The 22,898-nt window shown below is 31.5% G+C and overlaps 1 protein-coding gene across 4 annotated transcripts in view; it reads left to right on the forward strand.

The window, feature by feature from the left end:
* Nucleotides 1-22,898, forward strand: part of rho-5 (rhomboid-5) — a 210,099-nt gene that overhangs the window by 134,587 nt on the left and 52,614 nt on the right. For all 4 annotated transcript variants that reach the window (XM_088205857.1, XM_088205858.1, XM_088205859.1 and 1 more), the window contains 2 exons: nt 12,365-12,754; nt 18,327-18,582. In XM_088205857.1, the coding sequence (XP_088061983.1) occupies nt 12,365-12,754; nt 18,327-18,582 (646 nt within the window). The remainder of the gene's footprint in view (nt 1-12,364; nt 12,755-18,326; nt 18,583-22,898) is intronic.

Genomic DNA, 22,898 nt, shown 5'->3' on the forward strand with positions numbered 1-22,898 from the left:
ATTTGTATACATACATTCACGCTTTTCCTATGATATTGCCACTTTAAGCATATCCTAAACTAATCATTACATCCCTTCAATGTTGATTGTGTATAACGCTCGGGAAATCTCTTCGGTTACGTAATGTCTGAAACATTTTCGTTTAAAGTCGACTTTCGCGCGAGCGAGCTTCACTATTGTAGCGCGCCATGTGGACTTTAATTCGATTTGAAAAGCACTCAAAGTTTCCATCCAGCCTCATCTTTAACTTTCACTCCCCTATAACGTTAAAGTTTCGTCGTCGGATTATATTTTATGTACACGTCCGCGCCAAAAGGGGATAGGAGGATTTCCTCGTGACCGCGATAAGCGATTCGGCCGTTTGCCTGATTCAGGATTTGCGTCATAAGTTAAGTATCGACCTGGAAATGACTAGTACCAGTCAATACTAACCAAAAGCCTACTTACCTACCGACATAGCTTAATCCGCTTTGATTTGATAGGATGGTTTAATAAAGCCGTATTAAAAATAGTTTGCTGTATATAATATTATGTACATATCCTTTAACACTGTACACAAAATAAGTATTTATTATACATATTTATAAGTATTTAAGAAGTATAAAATAAATTTGCTACGAATCAATAATAAGATTCAGAGCATTGTTGTGGAAACACATTCTTGCCTTGAAATGTGCCAGAAGGATCATTACCCCAACATATATGTTAGATCTAAATTCCAAAGTATTATATTAATCAAGGGATACCTTGAGGGTTAATTTAGTGATCCACTTTAATTTATAGAACTTGTGAGTGCAAATAGATATTTTCTTCTTCGTCCAGATTTTATCAATTAACTCAAACTAATATTAACTTTCACATTGATTGATTGCGAATTATTATTATAATTTTTCATTAGCTATAATATGTTATATTATTCTTGTTCCTTTTGTATTTTCTTTCATTTCCTTAACTAGTGGTAGCTAAATTTGACCTACAATTGCAAAGGTAAAAAATCAAGCAAATGAAAGCGGCCAACTCGATTAGTATGCTGAAAAGTTTTCTGGTATAAATTAGAAGGGGTAACTTTATGTTTTTAATATCGATAATAAATTAAAACTTACTTTGAATAATATTAAATATACGTATAGTATTTTTTGAATATATTTTCACTGACATGACTTAACTAGCATAAAGGTAATATGGTACGAAGTTTTACTTATGGTGAAGGAAATTTCCTTTAAAGTATCAACGACATACAAAGGTAGCAGATGAAACTCTTTATGCGTCCCTAGGGTGAACCAGCGTCGAGATTACGTCCTTTCTTATCCTAGTGTCCTCGTGGTTCCAATTTATCCGTAGAGTGTCTCTTTTATTTTTAATAAGCTCTCTCTGGGTTCTTGCATTGACCCTTTTTTAGCGACTGACGTTTTGACTCCTATATATAAGCGGAGCAGCTTCAATTGGACTAAGGTGCATAGGGATTTAATACGTTTTTATTTAATAAATAACTACTGTCGCTCGTTTTGAACGTGGCGATTCAGTGTTTTATTACGGGTGAAATGGCTAAAAGAATCTCAGAAAGGATCGGATACAATAAATTTAATCAGGTGAAAAATGAGTTTGTCGTTCCGGCGTTGCATCGAAAAGGAGAGAGCGGCGTTACAAAAGAGCGCCATTGTTTCGTTTCGCTTGTATGTAAAATTTATTGGCATGTTTACTTTTTCGAAATGTAATATTGCTACACGCGAAAGGGAAACGCGAGCGCTTTAGCACATATGCTCGGACCGAGGGGTGAGTTTTTAATAACTCCGTTAGGGGTGATAAAACAATGAACGGATGCTAGAATAAAATTTTGGAAAATATCTCTTTAAATAAAATATGAAATCGGGTTTTGATAGGCCCTTGCAAATAATACAATAAGCTTATATTGATCAGAGAATAAAAAAATACTGGTATGCAAATAAATTCAATATAACAGATAATTTCACAAATTCGCTTTTGAAAATTTTTTTATATATATATATATATATATATATATATATATATATATATATATATATATATATATATATATATATATATATATATATATATATATATATATATATTGAAAATGTTGTCGAGTTCTGAATTTTTACGACAGGATGTGAGTCAGATGAAGTGTTAGCGAATTAGGCGTGAAAGTTATTAATAAATACATACTGTTGTTGTGTATTTGATTAAGTGCATATTCATTTTTTTTCACTTCATATTATCGATTTTAAGAGCATGACGCACGACGAACAATTAAGCAAATATTGGTCGGGGTGGAAAGGGTTAAGAAGGAGTCGGTAGATTTTTACGACTTAAAATGCTTAAAATGCTCCGACTCCAACTACGACTCCATAGCCCTGGTTATATTTAAAATTATTTTAAGTAATAAAATCGAAATAATATGTAAAAAATGGTTAAAGATGTTAAATATTTTTTGTAAAAATTTATTACATCTACATACGTGTTATGCGTAAAGATGTACGTTTAAAATAAATTTATCTGAATATCTAATAATAATAAGGTTACTTCTTTCTTAATCGTATCTGTCATATGTCTTTTTTTATAGGTCTATTTATATTCAGTAAATCTTAATGTATTAAAAAAATATTCCCAAATGGATCATTAATTTTAAATGTGTTTTAAAATAGTTTATCTTTTAAGTTTCTTTGAATTTTTAGCATAATTTTTTCCAAGAATATGTTTTGCTTAGAAGCAAAAAATATGTGGCTTTAATTGCTATTATATAACATGATTTTGAGAGTAGATTTATAAATTTCAGAAGATAACAACTGCTTTTCCCTATATTTGCTAATCTGTTTTTAATTAAAATCGATACATTTATTAGACTTACACAAATTTATCACTGCATAATGAAAAATAGCACGCACTCAAAGAATATGCCCTGTTTGTGATGTCTATTTGATAATGAGTTTATATTTTACCGTAAAAAACATACATAAGTTAAATAAAAACAATAAAATTACCATCTTTAAAATATTCTTTGGGTTGCTTCTTCCACTATTAAACTAGTTATTTTATTCATATCGAAAAAACAAGCTCAGTGGTAGGTTAGGTTACAAATATATTTTTTTGTTGAGCAATGGGGTCCAGAAGATCCATAAGTTTGACTCTGTTGCATAAAAAATACAATTGTTATTATTTTTCCAGATAAAGTTATTAACATAGAAAAGACAATTTATTTGTATTTACTTTTTCATTAGATAATGCCACACGATCTCCTTTTTCTCCATTATAATTTTAATTTCGTACTATGCGGCTTATGTATCATTCAATTATAATTCATAACAGTAATGACAACTCTGTTTAAAATAATAATTAGCAGTTATGCTATCTACAGCTTTTTAATATTTTTCATACATAATAGCTCTTTTTCTTTGGGATGACTATCACATTTTTTCTGTATTCATTTATAAATATAAGGAAAATATTACATCAATCTTTTTTTGAGCTAAGTAAAAAAATATTGAGTGACAATATAATATAAGGGGTGCGACGCTTTCACGACAACAGTCAATATACAACTAACATGTAATTCGCTTACTCCGAATGACTGAAATGTTTAGTTTTTTTATATAAAAATCTAAAAACATTATTTTCAACTTGTGCTTAGTTAAAATAATGCGCTGATTTGTCATTATTTTTTACTCTGTGTTTTGAAATCACAGTCAGTAAGCAGAATTTTATCGGTCCACTTTTTCTGAATAATTTGCTGGTCATTTATTTTCAATTTTTTTATTGTTTTACTGATATTCAGGTACATATCTATGTATTTTTATTTTAGTTTGTATGAAGTTCAACCCATTTAAAACTCAAAATATTATATGATTGATATATTGAAGTATTGCTTAAAAAGACAGTTGTTAGATTGCTTGAAATAATATTTAATTTTATATATAGTTTTGATAAAATAAAATAATAATTTGATAAAAGAGTGATGATGATGATAATAGTGATTATATATCTATACGAATCTTGACTTACAAGGAAAAATATTGCAATGTATAATATTTGTAGCATAACTATTACATTGTAAATAATATCGATCATTATTTATTTCAGTTATTTTGTTATGCAGCAATTTCTGCGCGTGCATCGTTATTTTTTTTATTTTTCCAATGAAAACTTTCAATGATAACTTGGTAGGACATATCCATTTAGATTGGTTTTCCCCGCTGCTTCTGCCCTGCTTTATGAGTTCGATTCCAGTTTTATAATAACCGGCGTGAAAATGAGATTTTCGTTTCGTTCCCCTCGCCGAAAAGGTCGTAAAGGCTCGCGTTACACAGATTTTCTTCGTTAAAAACACACAAACGATATTTAGAACGTAATCCTCTAGTGCTTCCTGTACCGTCTCGTGTTCGAATTAAAATTGTTTAATTTAATACGTGTTAATTTACGTTTATTCGTGCTTTTCGTACTCCAGAAACTTTCTGAGTATAAGCAAATAATTCAAGGCATAATCGAATTTATTTTAACTCAAATAAACTGGAATTATATTTGTGTTTTAAAAATGATTTTTTTTGTTTCTAAAAGTCTAGCGCGATATAATGAATAGTATTATTTTTAACGAACAACGCGATAAAGTTCGAAAGAAACTCTTTAACTTTGTTGATGAATAGTTTCTTCAGAAACTTTTATCTCAATCGTTGATATTTATCATTGTGAACATTTTTAGCTCGTCAAATTTAAAGCTGTTCGTAAATCTTGCGTAAGCAAGCAAATAAAATCTGGACGAAGTATTTTTTTTTTTTTGTAAATAAATTAGATTTTTACAATCTTAAATTCTTAAATTAAAACGTGACTTTTAAAATACATAATAATCCAAGCAAACTTATAATGTAAAATGTACGAATACTATTACAATAATAATTTTTCTACCTGTATGTATGAATTATAATTTATTATGCTTTGAGCTTTAATGGAATTTCAAGTTCCATTAAGTAATACGTTAATTTATTTTTAAAATAGTACTTTTTCTCTTAATAAGTATATAAAAAAAAAATGGTCGGTTAGTAATACTTAAAACATTATTGCTTCCTGATGTTTATTTTTCAAAAAATTTCGATTTTATCGAGAATTCTCTAGAAATTTTGAGCAAAAAAAAGTATCTGTAATGTTTAGAATATGATTATAATATAATTATTGTAGATATCTTTATATTATTAATGAACATCGTTAAAGAGAGCAAACTTCAATAGAATATATATTTGTTATATTGGACGCAAACAACCGAAGGATCAAAATAATCGATCTCCTTCGATTTATAATAGGGTGTCGAGCTACGAAGGAATTTTAGGCTCCCGTACATACAATTTTCAATAACGGCTTTTGCAACATTTTTCATGCTTTTTTTCATACGAACAAGATAGAGATAAAAAAACTCATTGAATTATTGAAAATACGAGATTTAAGTTCGCCGACAAGCAAATTTTATAGCTTAACGCTGCAAAAGCATCCATACATTTTTACAATCTGCCAATTCCCACGCGGAGTGGTTTCTTCTTATTTTATTATTAATGTAGCTTAAGACCGATTAGAGTTGTTTAGAAAATCGTACACTTCTTAGAAAGTATGCATATTTGCAAATATTTGGCACGGACCCGCCCTTTTTTATGCAATGGTATAAAATATACAGCAGTTGTTAAAATATTTATACAAATCTAATTTTTAACAAGAAAGGGAAAAATCAGCAAATTTTCCGAAAATTAAGAATTCTTGATTTTTTAAGAATCACTGCCATTTCTGATGTCAGGTCAGGGTTGACAAGGTTTATTCAAAGCAGCTCTTTGATTTAAATTTGTGTTTAAAATTATCATGTCAATTAATAATTAAAATTCTTCATCTAAAACCGTTTTTTTATGAAACGGTAATAAAAAAATAAAATATTTTTTTTAATGTTAAATTAAAAGGTATAAACAAAGTCCAACTAAAGTATTTAAGACACATCTTGACTTTCTAATTATCTCTCTAATATGGTATATTTTTGTAGTTATAAACATACACCTATATGCTTTTTAATTAGTTATATTATTATATATTACACATATAACAATTAGGCATTCCAGCCACGTATTTTGCGGTTAACATTTATCTTCCAAGTTTATGATGTCACCATGTTAAATTTTAGCCATTACGTGTCGCTTTCGGCTCCCCCAGGGCTTCTCGCCAGACACCGATCGCCACTCCCTCGCCATTTCTGCTTTTCCAACATCGGAAAAGTTTCCGTGTTACGGATGAAAATCCCACCGAGGAGGTCGAGTCGACCTTTGGTTCGGGCGACCGAAATCAGGACAGTAAGACACAACTCGGCCACCGGTTAAATCCTGACGCATCGGTTAAATCCGAAACCTCCTTTTGTCAACGTTCGAAATTAAAACGATTGTCTTCGTTGTTCGAGTTTCCGCTGTACTAGGGGGATTATCAGACGTATAAAAGGAAAATGAATTCTATCTTGTACGTGGCTTTGATGGGATTACTTTCCGCGGTGGGAAGACAAAGAGGCGTCTTATCGCTCGGCGCGCAATTTGCAAAGTGTATACGATTCTGATACTATTGTAAGCCGATTATGCTCGATTACTAGATATTCGTGTTTGCGGCTGTGAGTAATTCGAAATTCGCTAAATAAATATGGTATAAAGATTGGTAAATAATACGCTATGATTTATTTAAACAACATTTAATCTCTAGCATACATGTATTAGATTTGGGACAAAGGTTTACCAAATTGTGTCGATAAATAATCATAATTTTTGGGCTGTGCCAGTAGTTCAAAATACAGTTTGTAAATAACTCCCACTGAGGCAAATGCTAGTTCTTTTAATGTCATACAGCATATCTAGACCTATTGCGTGTATTTCACTATGAATATTGCTTTTCAGCTCAAGAATGGTTTGTGGCTTATTGACAAAAACAACGGTCGGGTCATCAATGCCCATCATACGTTTTTTTAACAAAACTAGAGGGAGATAATTATCTATATAAGCTTTAAAAATCAGTAAGCAGTAAAAATTGTTAAAAGATTTTATTATTGTTATTAATATAATTTGAAGTGCAAAAATTTCGATTGAAAGTAATGCATTTATTCCAGTCGTTCGAATTTTGCGCGAGAAAAGAGCCACCGTGTTACGTCATCTGCGACCGTATAGGGTTGTCGCAATCTAATTAGGGAAAATGCTATTTTTTACTAATTTATTAGTGACTATAAAGTTTATTTTAAATATTTCACCAAAGTTTAATAGCCTACCTGAACCTTTATATTGTTGCAAAATTGCGGCTATAAAAACAAATAAAAGTCACAATTCTGTTAAAAAAACCCTAGAGAATAGAAATTAAGAGGGCTATAATATTCTATAAAAAAAGTTATTTGTTTTTAAAAACAAAATATTTATAGTATATGATAAAATATCGGTTTTTGAGGACACGGCAACTGCCTTAGTTCAAATTTCTATTGACCTGAAAGACCTGGGTATAGACCTTAGTGTTTTTAATTCATATCGTTTCTGGGAGATCAGAATAATTTATTATTATATAATTAAAATTCTGATTGATCATCACGTCTCATGGATGAATGTTGTGATGATTTTTAAAAATAGAGCTGGGTCTTACATATTAGGTTTCTTTTACTTTTGTATATATTATGTTATGTTGTGAAACACATTGATCCGTGTCAAACTTATCTTTGGGTCACCAAAAATTATCATCGAACGAGTTCATGTGGCTTCACTCTCTTTAGTCTTCTTATTCGGTTTTCAACGTTGAGGTGACGGACAGCCTCTTAGTAGACAAGCGCTTGCAGTCTCGTTTGATGAGCTGTTGCTGTTTTTTGTATTGCCTCGCTTACTGTCTCTATATCAAGATCACGTTGGAGATAAGCGTTTCTAATGTATCAGGGCGCGTCAACTATGCATCTAAGTACATTGTTTTGGTATCTTTGAATCACTTTTATTAGCACAGTCCCACAGCTGGATGCCATAAGTTCACACTGGCTTAAGGAATTGCTTGTTTTCCACAGATATCAGTGCGTGTCTGCACATAAGCTGGTACATCTTTCTGAATTTAATGTTTAGCTATTCACGTTTTTTATTGACATGCTCTTTCCAGCGGAGACCCGCATCTAATGTCATTCAGAGGTACTTCGCTTTGATATTTTTGTTGGTAAAATATATACGTACTGATTTAACTCATTTAGTGTTCTATTTTTAGATTTTGGAGATGGATGTGTATATTTTTTTGATTGATTAATCATTAATTCTCCTAGTTGTAAATGTTGGTTGAAACAGAAGGTAGAGAAATGGACCTAGTACACTTCCCTAAGGTACACAAGCGTTGTTATTTTTAATTTCTGAAGAGCTGTCTTCTTGTTTAATTCGAAAGTAGCGATATTCAAAGTATGATTTCAATATATATGCATAATTATCTGAGGTTCTTCAAAATTTGCGGTTTAGTCCGTCATGTCAGACCTTGTCAACGTCATGAAAGACAACCGAACAGACTTTCTTTTCTTCTAGTGCTTGTTTTATATTTCAGGTTATTCGGCAGACTTGATCGATTGTTCAATGGTTTTGTCTGAATCTAAATTGATTGTTATGTATTTATTTTATTTCTTCTATTATGGGTGCTAATCTTTTGAGAATAAGTTTTTCGAACAATTCAGAGAGCACTGGTAGCAGTGTGATGTGAGTACATTCGGCGGTTTTTCTGGTTTAGCGATCATGATTACTTCCGCGATCTTCACAGTTGTGGTACACATTTGAGTCGAAATACTGCGTTAGTCGAACAGCTTTTCTTGGTAGCTCCTTCAAGACCTGTCTAGTGATTAAGTCATAGCCTTGAGCTTTATTCTGGTTGATATTCATACTTCTTTGAGTGGAGCACTGGTGAGCGATTGTTTTCTTCCCCTGCGTTGGGTGTGAAAATATCAGCTAAGTAATATGCGTCTTTGGTACATTTTTATTGCATATCCTTGAGTGGCAGTGTTTGTAGGATGGTACGTTTGATCGATTTCATAGCTTTCCTGTCAGTATTATTATGACTTTTGAACATAAAATTCAGTTGCTTTTAAAACCATTGCCATGTAATAAATCAGTTTTCACATACGATTTTATTATTTCTTATGAATATAAAAATATATGTCGATTCAACTCTCAAGGCAACATTGATTATTATAATAATAATACGTTATATCGGGTTGTGCCAGCCCTACGTATTTTGCTCGTGCGTGTGTGAATAATTATTTACATGCGTGTATGGCGCTATTGCATACGCAAGATAATTCGAGCATTGATATGTTTATTCGTGTCATATTATTTATAATACGATCGAACGAGTTTACTTACAGATTTATTGGGAAAGTATTCAAAATCTTTTTATTAATAAATTTAGATGTAAAATAGTTGGTTGTCACTATACTAGACAATATTTGTATGTAATGATTAGACTAAATATTTTAAAATAATTAATTTTTGAATATCATGTTAGCTTTTCTTTTAACAATAAATTTTTAAAATGATAAATTTGTCATAAATTAAACTTTATTAAATATTATTCCTCCCCTTCTGCTGCGGCAAGGACAGAATGGTTCGGTATTAGGAGCACAGAACCGTGGGGGCGATCGCGTTTGTAATTGCGAGTAGTGTGTGCTGCGCCGCTTACGTGTGCCGTGCCGCTTTTTTTTTTGATATCACTATCGTGATCTACTTACTTTTTTGCGCTCCTAATACAAAACCATTGTGACGTGCAGAAGGGGAGGAATATTATTTAATTAAATATTATTTAATAATTTTGCATTAGAGGAAGGAATATTATTTAACTCAATTTTATTTAACACTTTTATCAGTTTTTTAATTTATTGCTTAAAAAGAATTAAATAAAAATAAGCAATAAAATAAAGATACTTGTACAATAAACTTAACGACAAATTAAATTTTATCCAAACATTGAATATTAAAGCTATGATAAGCAGACTTATCTGTTTTTAAGTAATTAAATATATATCAAAATTTATATAAATACATATTTATCAACTCGTATCAGATTGTATTATACAAACAATAAACAATATTATTGATAGAATAATCATGTATGCATGTGCCCTATAATTTTACTATAAATTGATTTTCAATAATTCTCTTCTGCTGGTCATTTACAAACACGGGATACTAACATTATATTTAATTGTATTTAAATTAGTAACAATGTAGAACAAACGATCATAAACTTATGCAATAGTTGACTCAATACAGTATCGATCCGATAGCATACTTCTTCAATAACCAAAAACGAAATTCAGTTACCGAGCATACTACGGTGCTGGTATTTTTCCGTACTCGAATTTTGCGGACTAATTACTCTAGACATGATTTTTACGGTCACTGTCCGTTTTTATAGACGCCAACTGGGCAAATAAAGGTTATAAAAATTATCAAAATAAAAACAGGCTATTTTGTAAAATGATAAAACTGTTCTTTTTGGCGTTCTTTTACGAAATAAAAAAATTAGTTTATTAGCTAGGTTAAGCTCCGGAGTTAAAAATAAACATTTTTAAAAATATATTATTAAAAATATTTGCGGTTGTATTGGTATTGCTCGGTTAGTTTAAGATTTTTTCTAACGAAATTAAGATTTTTTAATATGTTGAATATGCTTGACTGACGAACGTCATCATAATATAATTAAAACTATGACAGCTATTGTGTCCTAAAATTTCTTTATATCCTATATAAATGACAAAAAATACATTTTCCTAAAATTCAATTTTAATTTTAATTATTTTATTTTATTTATTTTTTTATTAGAGCAACATTTTTAAATATATTTTGAATAGCTGCCATTTATACTTCGCAGTAATAAACTTCGGCGAGATATTTATGAGATCTATTTTTAGAGCAAGTTTTATGTCAATATGAATCAAATTACGGTAGTTATCGTGTCTTTAAAAACCCACATAAATGACAAAAAATGTAAAAAAAACCCCTGTTTTTTAATATTTATTTTAAATTTTCTCAGTAACGACGTTATGATTTCTTATTTTTTATCGAATTAAGATCGTAGCCGGGATTCTTAATTGGTCTATTTTTAGAAAAAGTTTAATGCTACGGCAGTTATCGTGTCCTCAAATTTCATTACATAAATAGCAAAAATGCGTAAAAAACATTAATTTTAAATTTTTTTTTATGTAGTTACAATTTTTTAATTCTTTAAATATCTAAATATGCCATTTTGAAAAAAATATATGTAAATTTTGCCGAGATATTTTCAAAATCTATTTTTAGAACAAGTTTTATACCAAAATTAATATAATTACATCAGTTATAGTGTTCTTAAAAACCCACATAATTTACAAAAAAAACATTTTTTTAAAAATTATTTTCATTTTCTATTAAAAAACTATTTTACCTTTTATTTTTTTCTATAAGATTTTTTTTTAAGAAAGTTATGATTTTTAAATAATTGCCACTAACGATCTTAGCAGGGATTTTCAAGTCTATTTAAAAAAACTCATGCTACGGCAGTTATTGTGTCCTCAAATTTAATTTTATTACACATAGTATTACTAACTCGAGAAATGAAAATCATTTTTATTTTAAAACATTTTCACTTTACAATTTTAATAGCCGCCATTTTCCAACAAAATAGTTGATCAAGCTGAATAACAAACTTCGCCAAGATTTTTAGAAGGTGTATATGATCAAAGGTTTCATGTCGTTAGGTTGAAATTATTCGTTGCATCTTGAGTCTCTCTGCCATATGATATCTCAAGAAATCTATCAATTAAAATTACTTAATGAGGCAATAACAATAAATTGTTATAACGCGAATTTATTTTATCAGTCTATCATCATAAGGAAGCCAAAATACTTAATATATTGTTTTAGAATTTTCGTAAATGAAAACGTGTCTTAGTAATCCGCCCTCATCGTAAGACACCGACCGAAAATTTTGCAAACTTGTTTGCTCCTCGAGAGTTTATTTACTAACTTGGATTGGTTCGATTTTCCCCTTTGTCAAAACACGACTTTGTCAATACTCGCGTATGGAACACTTGACGCGAAAGGGCCCTTTTTCGAAGGTAATGGACGACGAAATTGCTACACGGCGCGAGTGTGGCCATCGCTTTGAGGACTTATTGAAAAACTAAGAAAACATTCGTCGCGGAGACAAATTATAGATAGAAGAAATACTTTCAATAATCTCACGAAAAACTTTTTTGATGGTCGTACCAATACGATTTGGTTTATACGGTTTATTTGGATTTATTACTAACGTTTCTGTATTTATTTTGTTCTCAATTTTCCTAATAAATTAATGTGATGTTTTATTTTTATTGCAGGAGGCCTGTGTCATCAATAGGAAACAATATGGGTCCGTCGCCATCGCCCAACATGGCCTGCCCTGGTGCATCAAACAATAGTGCCGGCTCTAATCCCAGTCCGGTGGTCTCGCAGAACATCGATAATCCGCCTCAGGTGCCACAAATGCCAGAGCCTGCGCCCCCAACACCTCCTGAATCGCCAGTGCTGCGACCGTTGACGCGATCGCTTTCTAGGAAAGAACAAATTAAAAATTTCGTGAAAAGAGAGACTGCGCTTTTTTTCGGCGTCGAAGAACAACAGCAAGAGGAGCAGAAAAGACTATGGTTAGAGAGAAGATTAAGGCTCGCGGAACGAAGATACGGCCCCCTAAGGGTAGACAACGAAAACGACGTAGAAATAAGACACAGGTACTTATATTTATATTATACTTTTATGTTAAAATATCCACACTAAAGATGTATTTTTCGTCAGTGAAGCAAAGACCTAGCTAAATTAATATTTTTTAGCCCTCAATTGACATCTTGTGCATAATATTTACAAGCTTCTTAGTTCGTTGACTATTACATTTTTAAATAGCATGTACAGATGTAACTTAAAAAATTATTTATCTCTAGCGTGATTTAATACCGTATAGCATTATTTTTTATTAATTTTATTTTTATTTGTAAAATAAATGTATATTTTGGCAAATATTTTTGAATTATATTTATAAAAATATCGAGCTAAATTACTCCACGTTGCATTGAATTTTCAGATGTTTTACTGATAACTGAATATTTGACTGGTCCTGCGACGCAAATTTTTATAATATGTAACATTATATATTATATGAAAGTATATATTTTGATGCTTTTTATGTTCTTACTTATTACCAGACGTTTTTTTGGGAAATGTACGTTTCAATTAAATTTATGGTGAAGAAACCGATCTTACAAAGATAAGTTGAGGAGGCAGATGATAATTGAGTTTTAAGTGAAATTTCACATTCCAGGAATTCTGTTTTTACTTTGAACCTAAAAGAGCCGCGCGAAGTTGAACTAATAATCAAAATAATTTTTAAATCTTGATTGACAACCAGGTCACGCAGCTTATCTTCACAGGTAACAGTGACTCCATGGGATAAATGTATTTGAGATAAAACGGGGCGAAATGGACTGTGTTATCAATTCAAAGTCGTGTACTTTTGTAAATCGCATCAATATCATATTGTCAGTATCTTTTTAATTTAATATTTTATGTATTTGTTTGACCATTATTTGAGTGGCACTTTCATAAAAGATAAAAAAACAATGTTACATAATAGTGTGAAGCGTGATAACGTTATGGGTTATAGAACAATACACACGCGTATCGCTGTGTAATATAAAGAATATTTATTAGTTCACTGATTTGATTAAAAGCTGAAAGGTAATCTAATTATGATAGTCTGTAAACAGGCTTAGTAAATAGAACATGTAATTAGTATAGTGCATTCAAATCTATTGATACACTATTGCTCACTAGATATTAAAACGATTACAGATTGTCTTTTACGTGGCTCATGAGTCTCATTGCACAATGAAGTATTTCGTGCATGTTATAATATATTATAATGCAAAGTCGAACGTGCAGTCCATATTTTTTATATTTCGCGAAATTCCATCAGCGATAACGAACGTTTGGGCCGCGAAACGGTCGTGGGCTCCCCAACGAACGTTCGCTCGTAAATATCGCATGAATATTTTTATTTTATTTCTCGTATTACATTTACATGATTCGATATTTCTGAGCTGAGGCACGACGCGTCTGATAAGCGTGTCAAAAGTTCGCCATATCCAACGTTTTTGAATATTGAATGTTGCGTAACATTTTCCTTCGTTTCGTGAACGGTGACTATATTGCAAGCGTTCCTTTATGTTCCTCGTCTAGTGTATCTTTTTGTTCACGTAACATGCATCAAATTCGCTTATATTAAACGTGACAATAGATTTTTTATTCATTTGTATAATATCTAATAGTAAGTATAAGTATCACAAGATTAGCTTATATTATCTTACAAAAACGGTGCATAATTCTTTATAAGTGCATAATCTGTTCGTTGTCTCTTTTTTAGGCTTAGTGACGTATTAAAAATATATTATCATCTAATCAGGATATATTAGCCACCCCGTTTGTATTTGCTAATATTATTTTTTTGTCAATTTAACAAGATAAAAATATTTATTTATTTATTTAGCTAATATTTCTAATTTTTATATTAAACAAATTTTAATAAATCTTTATAATTATTTAACATACATTTATTTTTATTCTTATTTATTACAAGTTCATTTTTTTCCACCACTTAATTCATATTTAAATTATCTACAACTTCTTTAACATTATTACCTATGCAATACATTAATATGTCGTCCGCAAACATATGTTGGCCAAGGATGGAGAATATAGTGGGTTACTTCGGTCGAGTTCGGTTCTGCCCGCTCTAAAATCTCTCGGAAGTTGTCCGAGGTTACCGAGAACTGGAGGTAAAGTGGGGGTAATTCAGTCGACTTGGCCAGCTTCGAGCGCTTCCGAACATTGTCGGCATTATTTTCCGAGTTAAAGGGACCAACGTCGGAGCTGCTCTTTCGAGCGCGAGCGGTGAGTTACTTCCCCTTTCGCTCTCTCGCTTGTTAAGTGACGAGAGTGATAGAGATAATTATATGGTGTTTCGCAAACTGAGATAGAACGAGTAACTCAGTTCAATTTCAGTATGCGCGTAGGCGTCCAATGGTCAACACGCATGACGAGCGCTGCATCGTGGTCACGTGGTAAAGCTATATTACCACATGCTTATCGAGGACTTTAACAGACTCCTACTGACATCTTTGAATATTTTAGGACAGCAAAAGGGATTAATTACATTTTTGATGCCCACACAAACTTTTATAATTATCAGTAGCGTAATTTCAATAAAATGACAATTTAAAAATTGTGATTATTTGCCACGTTTTTCGATTGCGCGCAAATATGCCAGCTGTACGTGACAGAAACCGCCACCCGGACGTCATTCACGGCCGCCGTCCGGACGGTATATGAAATTTGCGTAGTTTCAGTTGTAACTTCGGTTTCGATAACTTCCAGAGAGTGTAGTTCAGGCATTACACTTTTTTATATTATTACCTATATCATTCATATATAATAATAATAACAATGGTCCCAATTTAACTTCTGTGGTACACCGTGAGATATTATTTTCTCTTTGGAATATGCATAATTTATTTTAAAATTTTGCTTTCCTTTTTTTTTAAATACTTTTTAGGCCATCATAAAATTATTTTATTCAAAACGATATTCTCTATATTTTTCAATTTTATTCTTCTGTTTATTGTTTATAAAGCTGTTTTGAAATTCAATATAATTGTTTTAATGATTTTGTTGGTATCCTTGGCTAACAACCAATTATTTATAACTACTTGTAATGCAGTCTCTTTGGTATGTTTTTCTCTGAATCCTGATTCTTGTTCACATATAATGTTTTGATAAATAATGAAATCCTTTAATTGTTTGATTACTACTTTTTCCATCAGCTTTTCTATACAAGGCAACATGTTAATTGCTCTCATTTACTCAACCTTTTCACTATTTTTATTTTAGGTATATGTATAATAGTAGCAATCTAAAAATTATCAGGTATTTCTCCTTCGGAGAGTGCTGTAATTACTAATGTAATTTTCTTCATAGTATTTTCCAAGTTTTTTTAAAGTATATTTACATTTAATTTATCAGTACTGGTTCCTCTTTTTGATTTACAAATTATATTGTGAAAATCTAAGGATTCTGATTTAAATTTTACATTCAATGTTATATTATTGTATTGTACTAAATAATTAAGCTGAGGTATTGCATTCGCAATTCCTCTATACTCTCAAATGTATTCATTTTTTCTGTTATTATATGAGGATCTTTATGTATATTTTCATCAATCTCCATATTTATTATGACGTTTCTCTGAGCAGGATTAAATTTTTTTATTGTTTTCCACAATTTATTTGGGTCATTTTTTATATCATCTATCGATTTTTCATAATATATATTATCATTCTATTCTTAATGTTTCTGCATTGATGGTATTTTTCCTATTTTTCATTTAAGACTTTTTTATTTGCAATATTTTCTATGATTTTTAACATTATTATTAAACTACGGTTTTAGGTTGTATTGATATTCTGTTTTAAAATTATATTGACTTTTTATCTTACTATCAACAATATTATTATACATATTATCATCCTGTTATCTACATTCGAATTACTTTTTTGTAATTTTAATCTTAATTTAGTAAAATATATTATTTTAATTACATCATTATTATTTTTTTTTATCGTAATTACATTATGTTTTTCTATATAAATATATTTTCACTTTAAATTGAGCTTGACTTATTAGTTGTCCTTGTATTGGTTTACAACACATGGTTGTAAACCAATTGTAAGAATATACTATATGCTTAATGCAAAACCTTTTTATACAATTATAAATTAAAAACTTATAATTAAACTGAATATATTATATATATATATTTATAATAATAATTATAAAATCAAAATGTCTTGGTATCTTGCGTTTATTTATGATTTTTTGTGATATTTTATCATAGTATTCTATACGTGATATGTTTGTTGTTGAGAGTGCTAGATATTGCTTTAAGTTTTTTTGTTTATGTATGAAAACCTTGTTTTCAGAATCGCGCAAACGCTAGAGATTTATGTATAGAAGAGTGTTAGATAATTTCCACTGCTTTGTTCTGTTGTCTTCAGTATTGCTCTATATAAGGTACACAGTTATATATTTTCCACTATTCGTCCAATCTGTTTTTATATCGATTGAATAAATATGATGGATATGATTTTAGTGTTGCAGATTTAATTTGTACATTTACGGAAGCAAGAAAAAAATTATAAGATATCATAAAAAAATCAAAAAAGGTTAATTTGGATGAAACCTTATTTAGTAATATGGAGCTGTTATTAAAGGCAACTAAGTGTAATTTATTTTCATTATCCAGTTATAAATAATATATTTTTCTTGAAATAAAATACTGTGGTGAAATGCACGTTCGCATTAAAATATCTTAATCTATATAATAATAAAGTTATCGAGTTTTAAACTTCTTTGAAAGTCTTTCACATTGGGTGGGTATTTTTTAGTTAAAAACTTTAAGGCCCATCTATCATTTGTGTAAATCCTATTATATAAAAAATAAGTATTTAAATTTGTATACATACTTCATAGTAAGCTTATAAAAATTGTGTCAGTCGTTCATAACATAGGTACATATCTTTTTCGTTGTATGATTGATATCGATTGATCGGCGACACGAGCGCCATTTTCCATCTTACGGTCCGTTTGCCGAAGCAACGTAGCGGATATTGCGTTTTATTGGCAACGATATTATTTAATAAACACGATTGGCCGGAGGGTTGACGATCAATATAGAACATACCAGCCTACGTACATTTGTATCGCAAATATTTTTGTCAAATAATGTAGTAAATTTTAACCGATTAAATCTTAGTTATTGCGAATATGATAAGTGATGTAGATGTTGGTTAGTATCTAAAGTCTCAGTGGCCACCGAACCCCTTCATCTATCGTTTGCGGCTAATAATTGAAGCATAAATTGATTCAGGGACGGGGAAAACAATCGCTCGGGACAAAGCGCCCGGCGATAGGAAAACTTTTTTCCCGCCTCGATATTATGGAAAATCGGTGACCGTAATGAGTTTTCGCTCAAAGGCACCGGCTCGGTTAATTACTGATTAGCGAGCGGCCGACGCGAAACTTTGCCCAATTTGATTTTTTCAAAGGAGGAACTCGTCGAAACGGCAAAGGAATGCTTCAAGTTCGTTGCGTACGCATGATGGATTGCGCGTTAACCTAATAAACCCATAAAACTTGAAGCGAGCCCAGAGTTTTGACTAGCTCCACTAGTTACTTAATTATATTATATTTTTTCAGGGGTCGTGACGGGGAGGTGTATGGATCGTCAGGGGCTGCGCCACGCGAGGCGCGGGGGCGCACGGGGCTGCCCGACTTGCTGCCCGGACCGGGGGTGGAGCCTGGACTCGACCAGCCCGATCGCGCTCTGTCCGTGCAGCCCCTCGGCTCGCAGCCCCAGCAGCCTCGTCTCGCGAGGCACCAGAGTGCGCGCCCTCTTAGGCGGAAGGACTCCGTTGCTAGGCTCACCCTATCGGGGATTTCATACGTAGTCACTGTGAGTACCAAATATTATTTATTTTATTTTATCATTAAACCGCGAGCGCACCCTTTTTATAGTGTTGTACTAGAAAGTGGCGTGAGATTCTTACCTGTTATAATTCTTACACACGTTGCGACTATCCCCCGGTATCCGTTTTAACGCATTTCTTCAAGAAGCGCTCCTACGCTTTCTTTGTTGTAAATACTCACGAGGCAAATGCCACTCAGGCCAACAATGCTTCTGCACTGGACAATACCGGCGATACTTCGTAGTCGCTTAAGGTTTCATTGAACACGGTTATATTTTCTTATGTGTATTTGGTATTAGTTTAGCTCACCATGTTCCCTCTAAAACTAGGCTTGTAGGTGCTTGATGAGCAAGTGGTTTCACTGGCCCTTTGCAGACTTCCCACCACTCTTACCATTTGGCTGTACATAATAGTAAAACGAATATATTATAACAAGAAATCTTATAACAGTAGACTATACAAAAATGATAATTTTGTAACGGTCTCTAAAAAAACACGATAGACTTTATTGTTAAAAAATTAGACTGCTGAAACCAGCGAGTAATTTTCACAAGTAATCTTATATTTGTAGCAAAAATCTTGTTGTACTGTGTAAAAGTAGTTCAGCATTTATCCGTGCCATATTCTACCATATTATCCATACTCGAGTCTGTATTTGAGCTAAATCCGCGTCAGCGATTCAACGATTGTCAACGGCATCTGCCGATACCAGGCCGGGCAGGGCAGGGCCTGGAAGCTGAGACGTGCTTTATCGTTAAGATGCGATCTGCTCCTTACGCCGGATGCTGTCGAGTGTTCGCTCCTCTTTGCCGGGCGAGACATGCATAAATGCATTGCGATGCAATGTGTGTATAATGCACGGTCACAGAGTGCACAATGGACCGAGTTTTGATGACGTTCAATTTTCACATGCAGAGCGATATCGCGTGAATGTGTATTACATAACATATAAATTACGACGGTTTAGATTTTTAGACTGAATATATTATATACAAGACTGAATATATTATATATTTCAATGTTATAGAGACTTTTGAAAACAGACGAGAAAATGCGTCAAAATAAACTGATTTAAATTCAGTGGATATACTTTTCATATAGACATTTCTATTCATTGTGGTCTTTGGCCTCTACAACGCCGGTCCATAGATGCAGTATCTCATTTTATGCAGTCCAACCACCATAACTCTGGTCGTCCTTTTTATTTGTTGGAAAAGAGGCTTGCATACGTAGTCACGAAGGTTTAGGGAATCTTGTTTTAGCTATATCGTAATTGCCATTACGCTACATAATCCCGCAAGATCTTCCCCTAAGATATAAAGTAAGCCAGATAAGGGTCTTGTACAGTAATGGTAATCCTGAAGTCATTACCTCAGATGCTTTTGAAGCCCGAGCGTATATTTATCAGAATGGTTTTTCTTCGAGCTTCTAGGCTAGTGTCGTTTGTTAGAAGTATATGACATTCACGACAGTTTCGAAAGTATATTTCCCTATGTGAAGTAGGTGGATAAGTTCTTATCATCGTTTAATTGTGACCCACATGTCTTGCTACTCTATTTATAGATCGCAAAGCGTCGGTTTTCTAATTACGAAATCGATATCGTCACATATGCAAGTTTTTAGATTGATTTATTGTCGGTCGATTGATTTATTTCTCCAAGGCGATATTTAATAAGAGAAATAGACCTTGTCTTAATCCATATTTGCTCGACTATTTTTGGCTGCGAGCTCTATACTTCGTTTCTTTTAATAGAGTCACTTTGAGGCCTATCCATTTCGTCATTATTCATAAGTGAAAAAGAGCTGTACGCCAAATTTAGCTGTACGCCCCCCACCAATTTGCTCTAAAATACAAGATACGTTCGATATACTTATCATTACTCTTTTCTATATTTTTATCTTTCTATAATAATATATTTAATATATAATAAATAACAATTTACTATGTATATCTTTTTCCATCAGTGGCAAAATATTATTTGATCAAAGTAGCTGAAAGAAACGATCGACTCTTTAGATGTAAAGATTAGCTATTAAGCTAAATAAATTAATAAAATAATAAAATAAATAATAATAATATATGTGTCGTACCCTGAACACAATTCACTGCTTCTTTTATTTTTCCTTGTTATCGTCGTTACTTTTTTATACTTTGTGCATTTTCGAAACAACACAAACTGATTTCGCACTTGAATATTTCAACATGGTTATAAAAATATATTACCTGGTGGCAAAATCTGAATTTCCAAAGTGTTTTATGTCAAAAGCAAAACTGTTCTACTTTTCAATAAATAATTCAAAAACTTGTACGGATGGAAAATAAATAATATAATAAATCTCCATACTAGAGACTATTACTCTTTACAACTGTTTTTAGGACTGTAAATTAAATGATTATATGAATGCATTTATTCAACTCAGTTATTTGAGTTTCGGGGCAATAAAGTAAACTTTACGCCATTTAGTCAATATATAAAGCAGAGTTCACAGAAAAATATATTATATTTAAGTATAATTTGATTTTAAAATCATTATATTTTGCCTTTGTCATATAAAAAAACTTTTAGTTAATAATAGCAGAGTCTATTAAACACTAATATTTGGCTAAAAGTCATAGATATTAAAACATTTGTGCAGTTTCACTTAACTTAGCGAGATATAATTATTTAGATACGATTAAAATTTAAATGCGGGCCGGATCTGGCCCATGAGCCGTAGGTTGCCCAAATATAAGTTAAACAATTCAAATGCACTAGTATGACTTAAGATGTTATCACTGCATACAGTTTAAAACACTTTTTAAATAATTTACAACATACTTAAATATTTTATAAATGTGCAGATAATAAAGAGTATAATACAAGTCATCACTGTGGAGTTTAAGAATACAATTAATTGTTATACTTCATTTATTGTATAGTATTAAACATAATTTATTTAGTTTACTGTCATCATAATTTGTGATAACTCACTCAAATAGTATATTATTCGCCAACATTACAGACACAATCTCATAACGCACGAGTTCCCGAATAAACTCTCATACAAGCTTATCGTACTACCCATTGTTCGTAAATAAGAAAAATAATCCCATCATAACAATTCATAAATACGAATGATTATGAATAATTTACTTACATTATGTATTTTAACGCAACCACACAGAAAATTACCATAATATCGAACGCATTGCGGGGAAAATTCTTGTGTGGTAAAAAAGTATTCGTGCCGATACCGAGAGAGTGGGTCCATTTCTCGAAAAGGCAGACTCTGCTTCACGTAGGAGTCCTTTTGATATCGTGACGTCATTTCGATGATCGATAGTTCGCGAGAAGCGTGACCTTTCGCAATTAGGTCCATTTTCTTATTGTCACACCCTTCGTGCATTTTGAACGAGTGCCAACCGGTGACCTTTGGAGACCTTCGAACGTTATTTTACGAGGGTCAACGATCGTGTTTTTAATATTATACCTACGTAATGATTCAGGCTCAGTTCAGAAATTCTGTAATTAATTTATATATATATATATATATATATATATATATATATATATATATATATATATATATATATATATATATATATATATATATATATATATATATATATATATATATATATATATATATATATATATATATATATATATATATATATATATATATATATATATATATATATATATATATATATATATATATATATATATATATATATATATATATATATATATATATATATATATATATATATATATATATATATATATATATATATATATATATATATATAAAAATCGAGTCAAATAGTTATTTTTATGTAAATATTTGATGCTTTAAAATGTATATACTTCAACATAAATTCAGAAATTAGCTATGCTAGGATTATATCAATATACTTCCAAAATAGGATATATGTCGACTCCTTTTTTCGTTCGACTTCATCAAAAATGCGTTTTAGAAAGCGGTCTTTTTGACAAATGTTAATTTTTTTCCAAGCCTTCCCCCATACGCTTTAACCTACATTCGCATCAGCCCACCCCGCCATTAGCGAGGGTAACCCTCAACCCATAACCGACCCCACAACCGCCGCCCCCTTACGGTCGCTCGTCGTGCCCTACACTCGCACAAAGAAATATGGAAATTTTCATCACGGAAAATGTAGAACTGGCTGACTTATTCATGCCGCGCCAGTGTCGGCACCCTTCATACACAATGTATGCCGGAGAGCTGTTTTTCGATCCTTTGTGCGACGACAAATTCGCCGGTTGCTGACCTTCTGAAATGTGTATCAAATGGCGTT

Source organism: Plectrocnemia conspersa, unplaced genomic scaffold, assembly GCF_051122295.1.
Source record: "Plectrocnemia conspersa isolate PC_06_02 unplaced genomic scaffold, ASM5112229v1 ptg000002l, whole genome shotgun sequence".
NCBI classification, from domain to species: Eukaryota; Metazoa; Arthropoda; class Insecta; order Trichoptera; family Polycentropodidae; genus Plectrocnemia; species Plectrocnemia conspersa.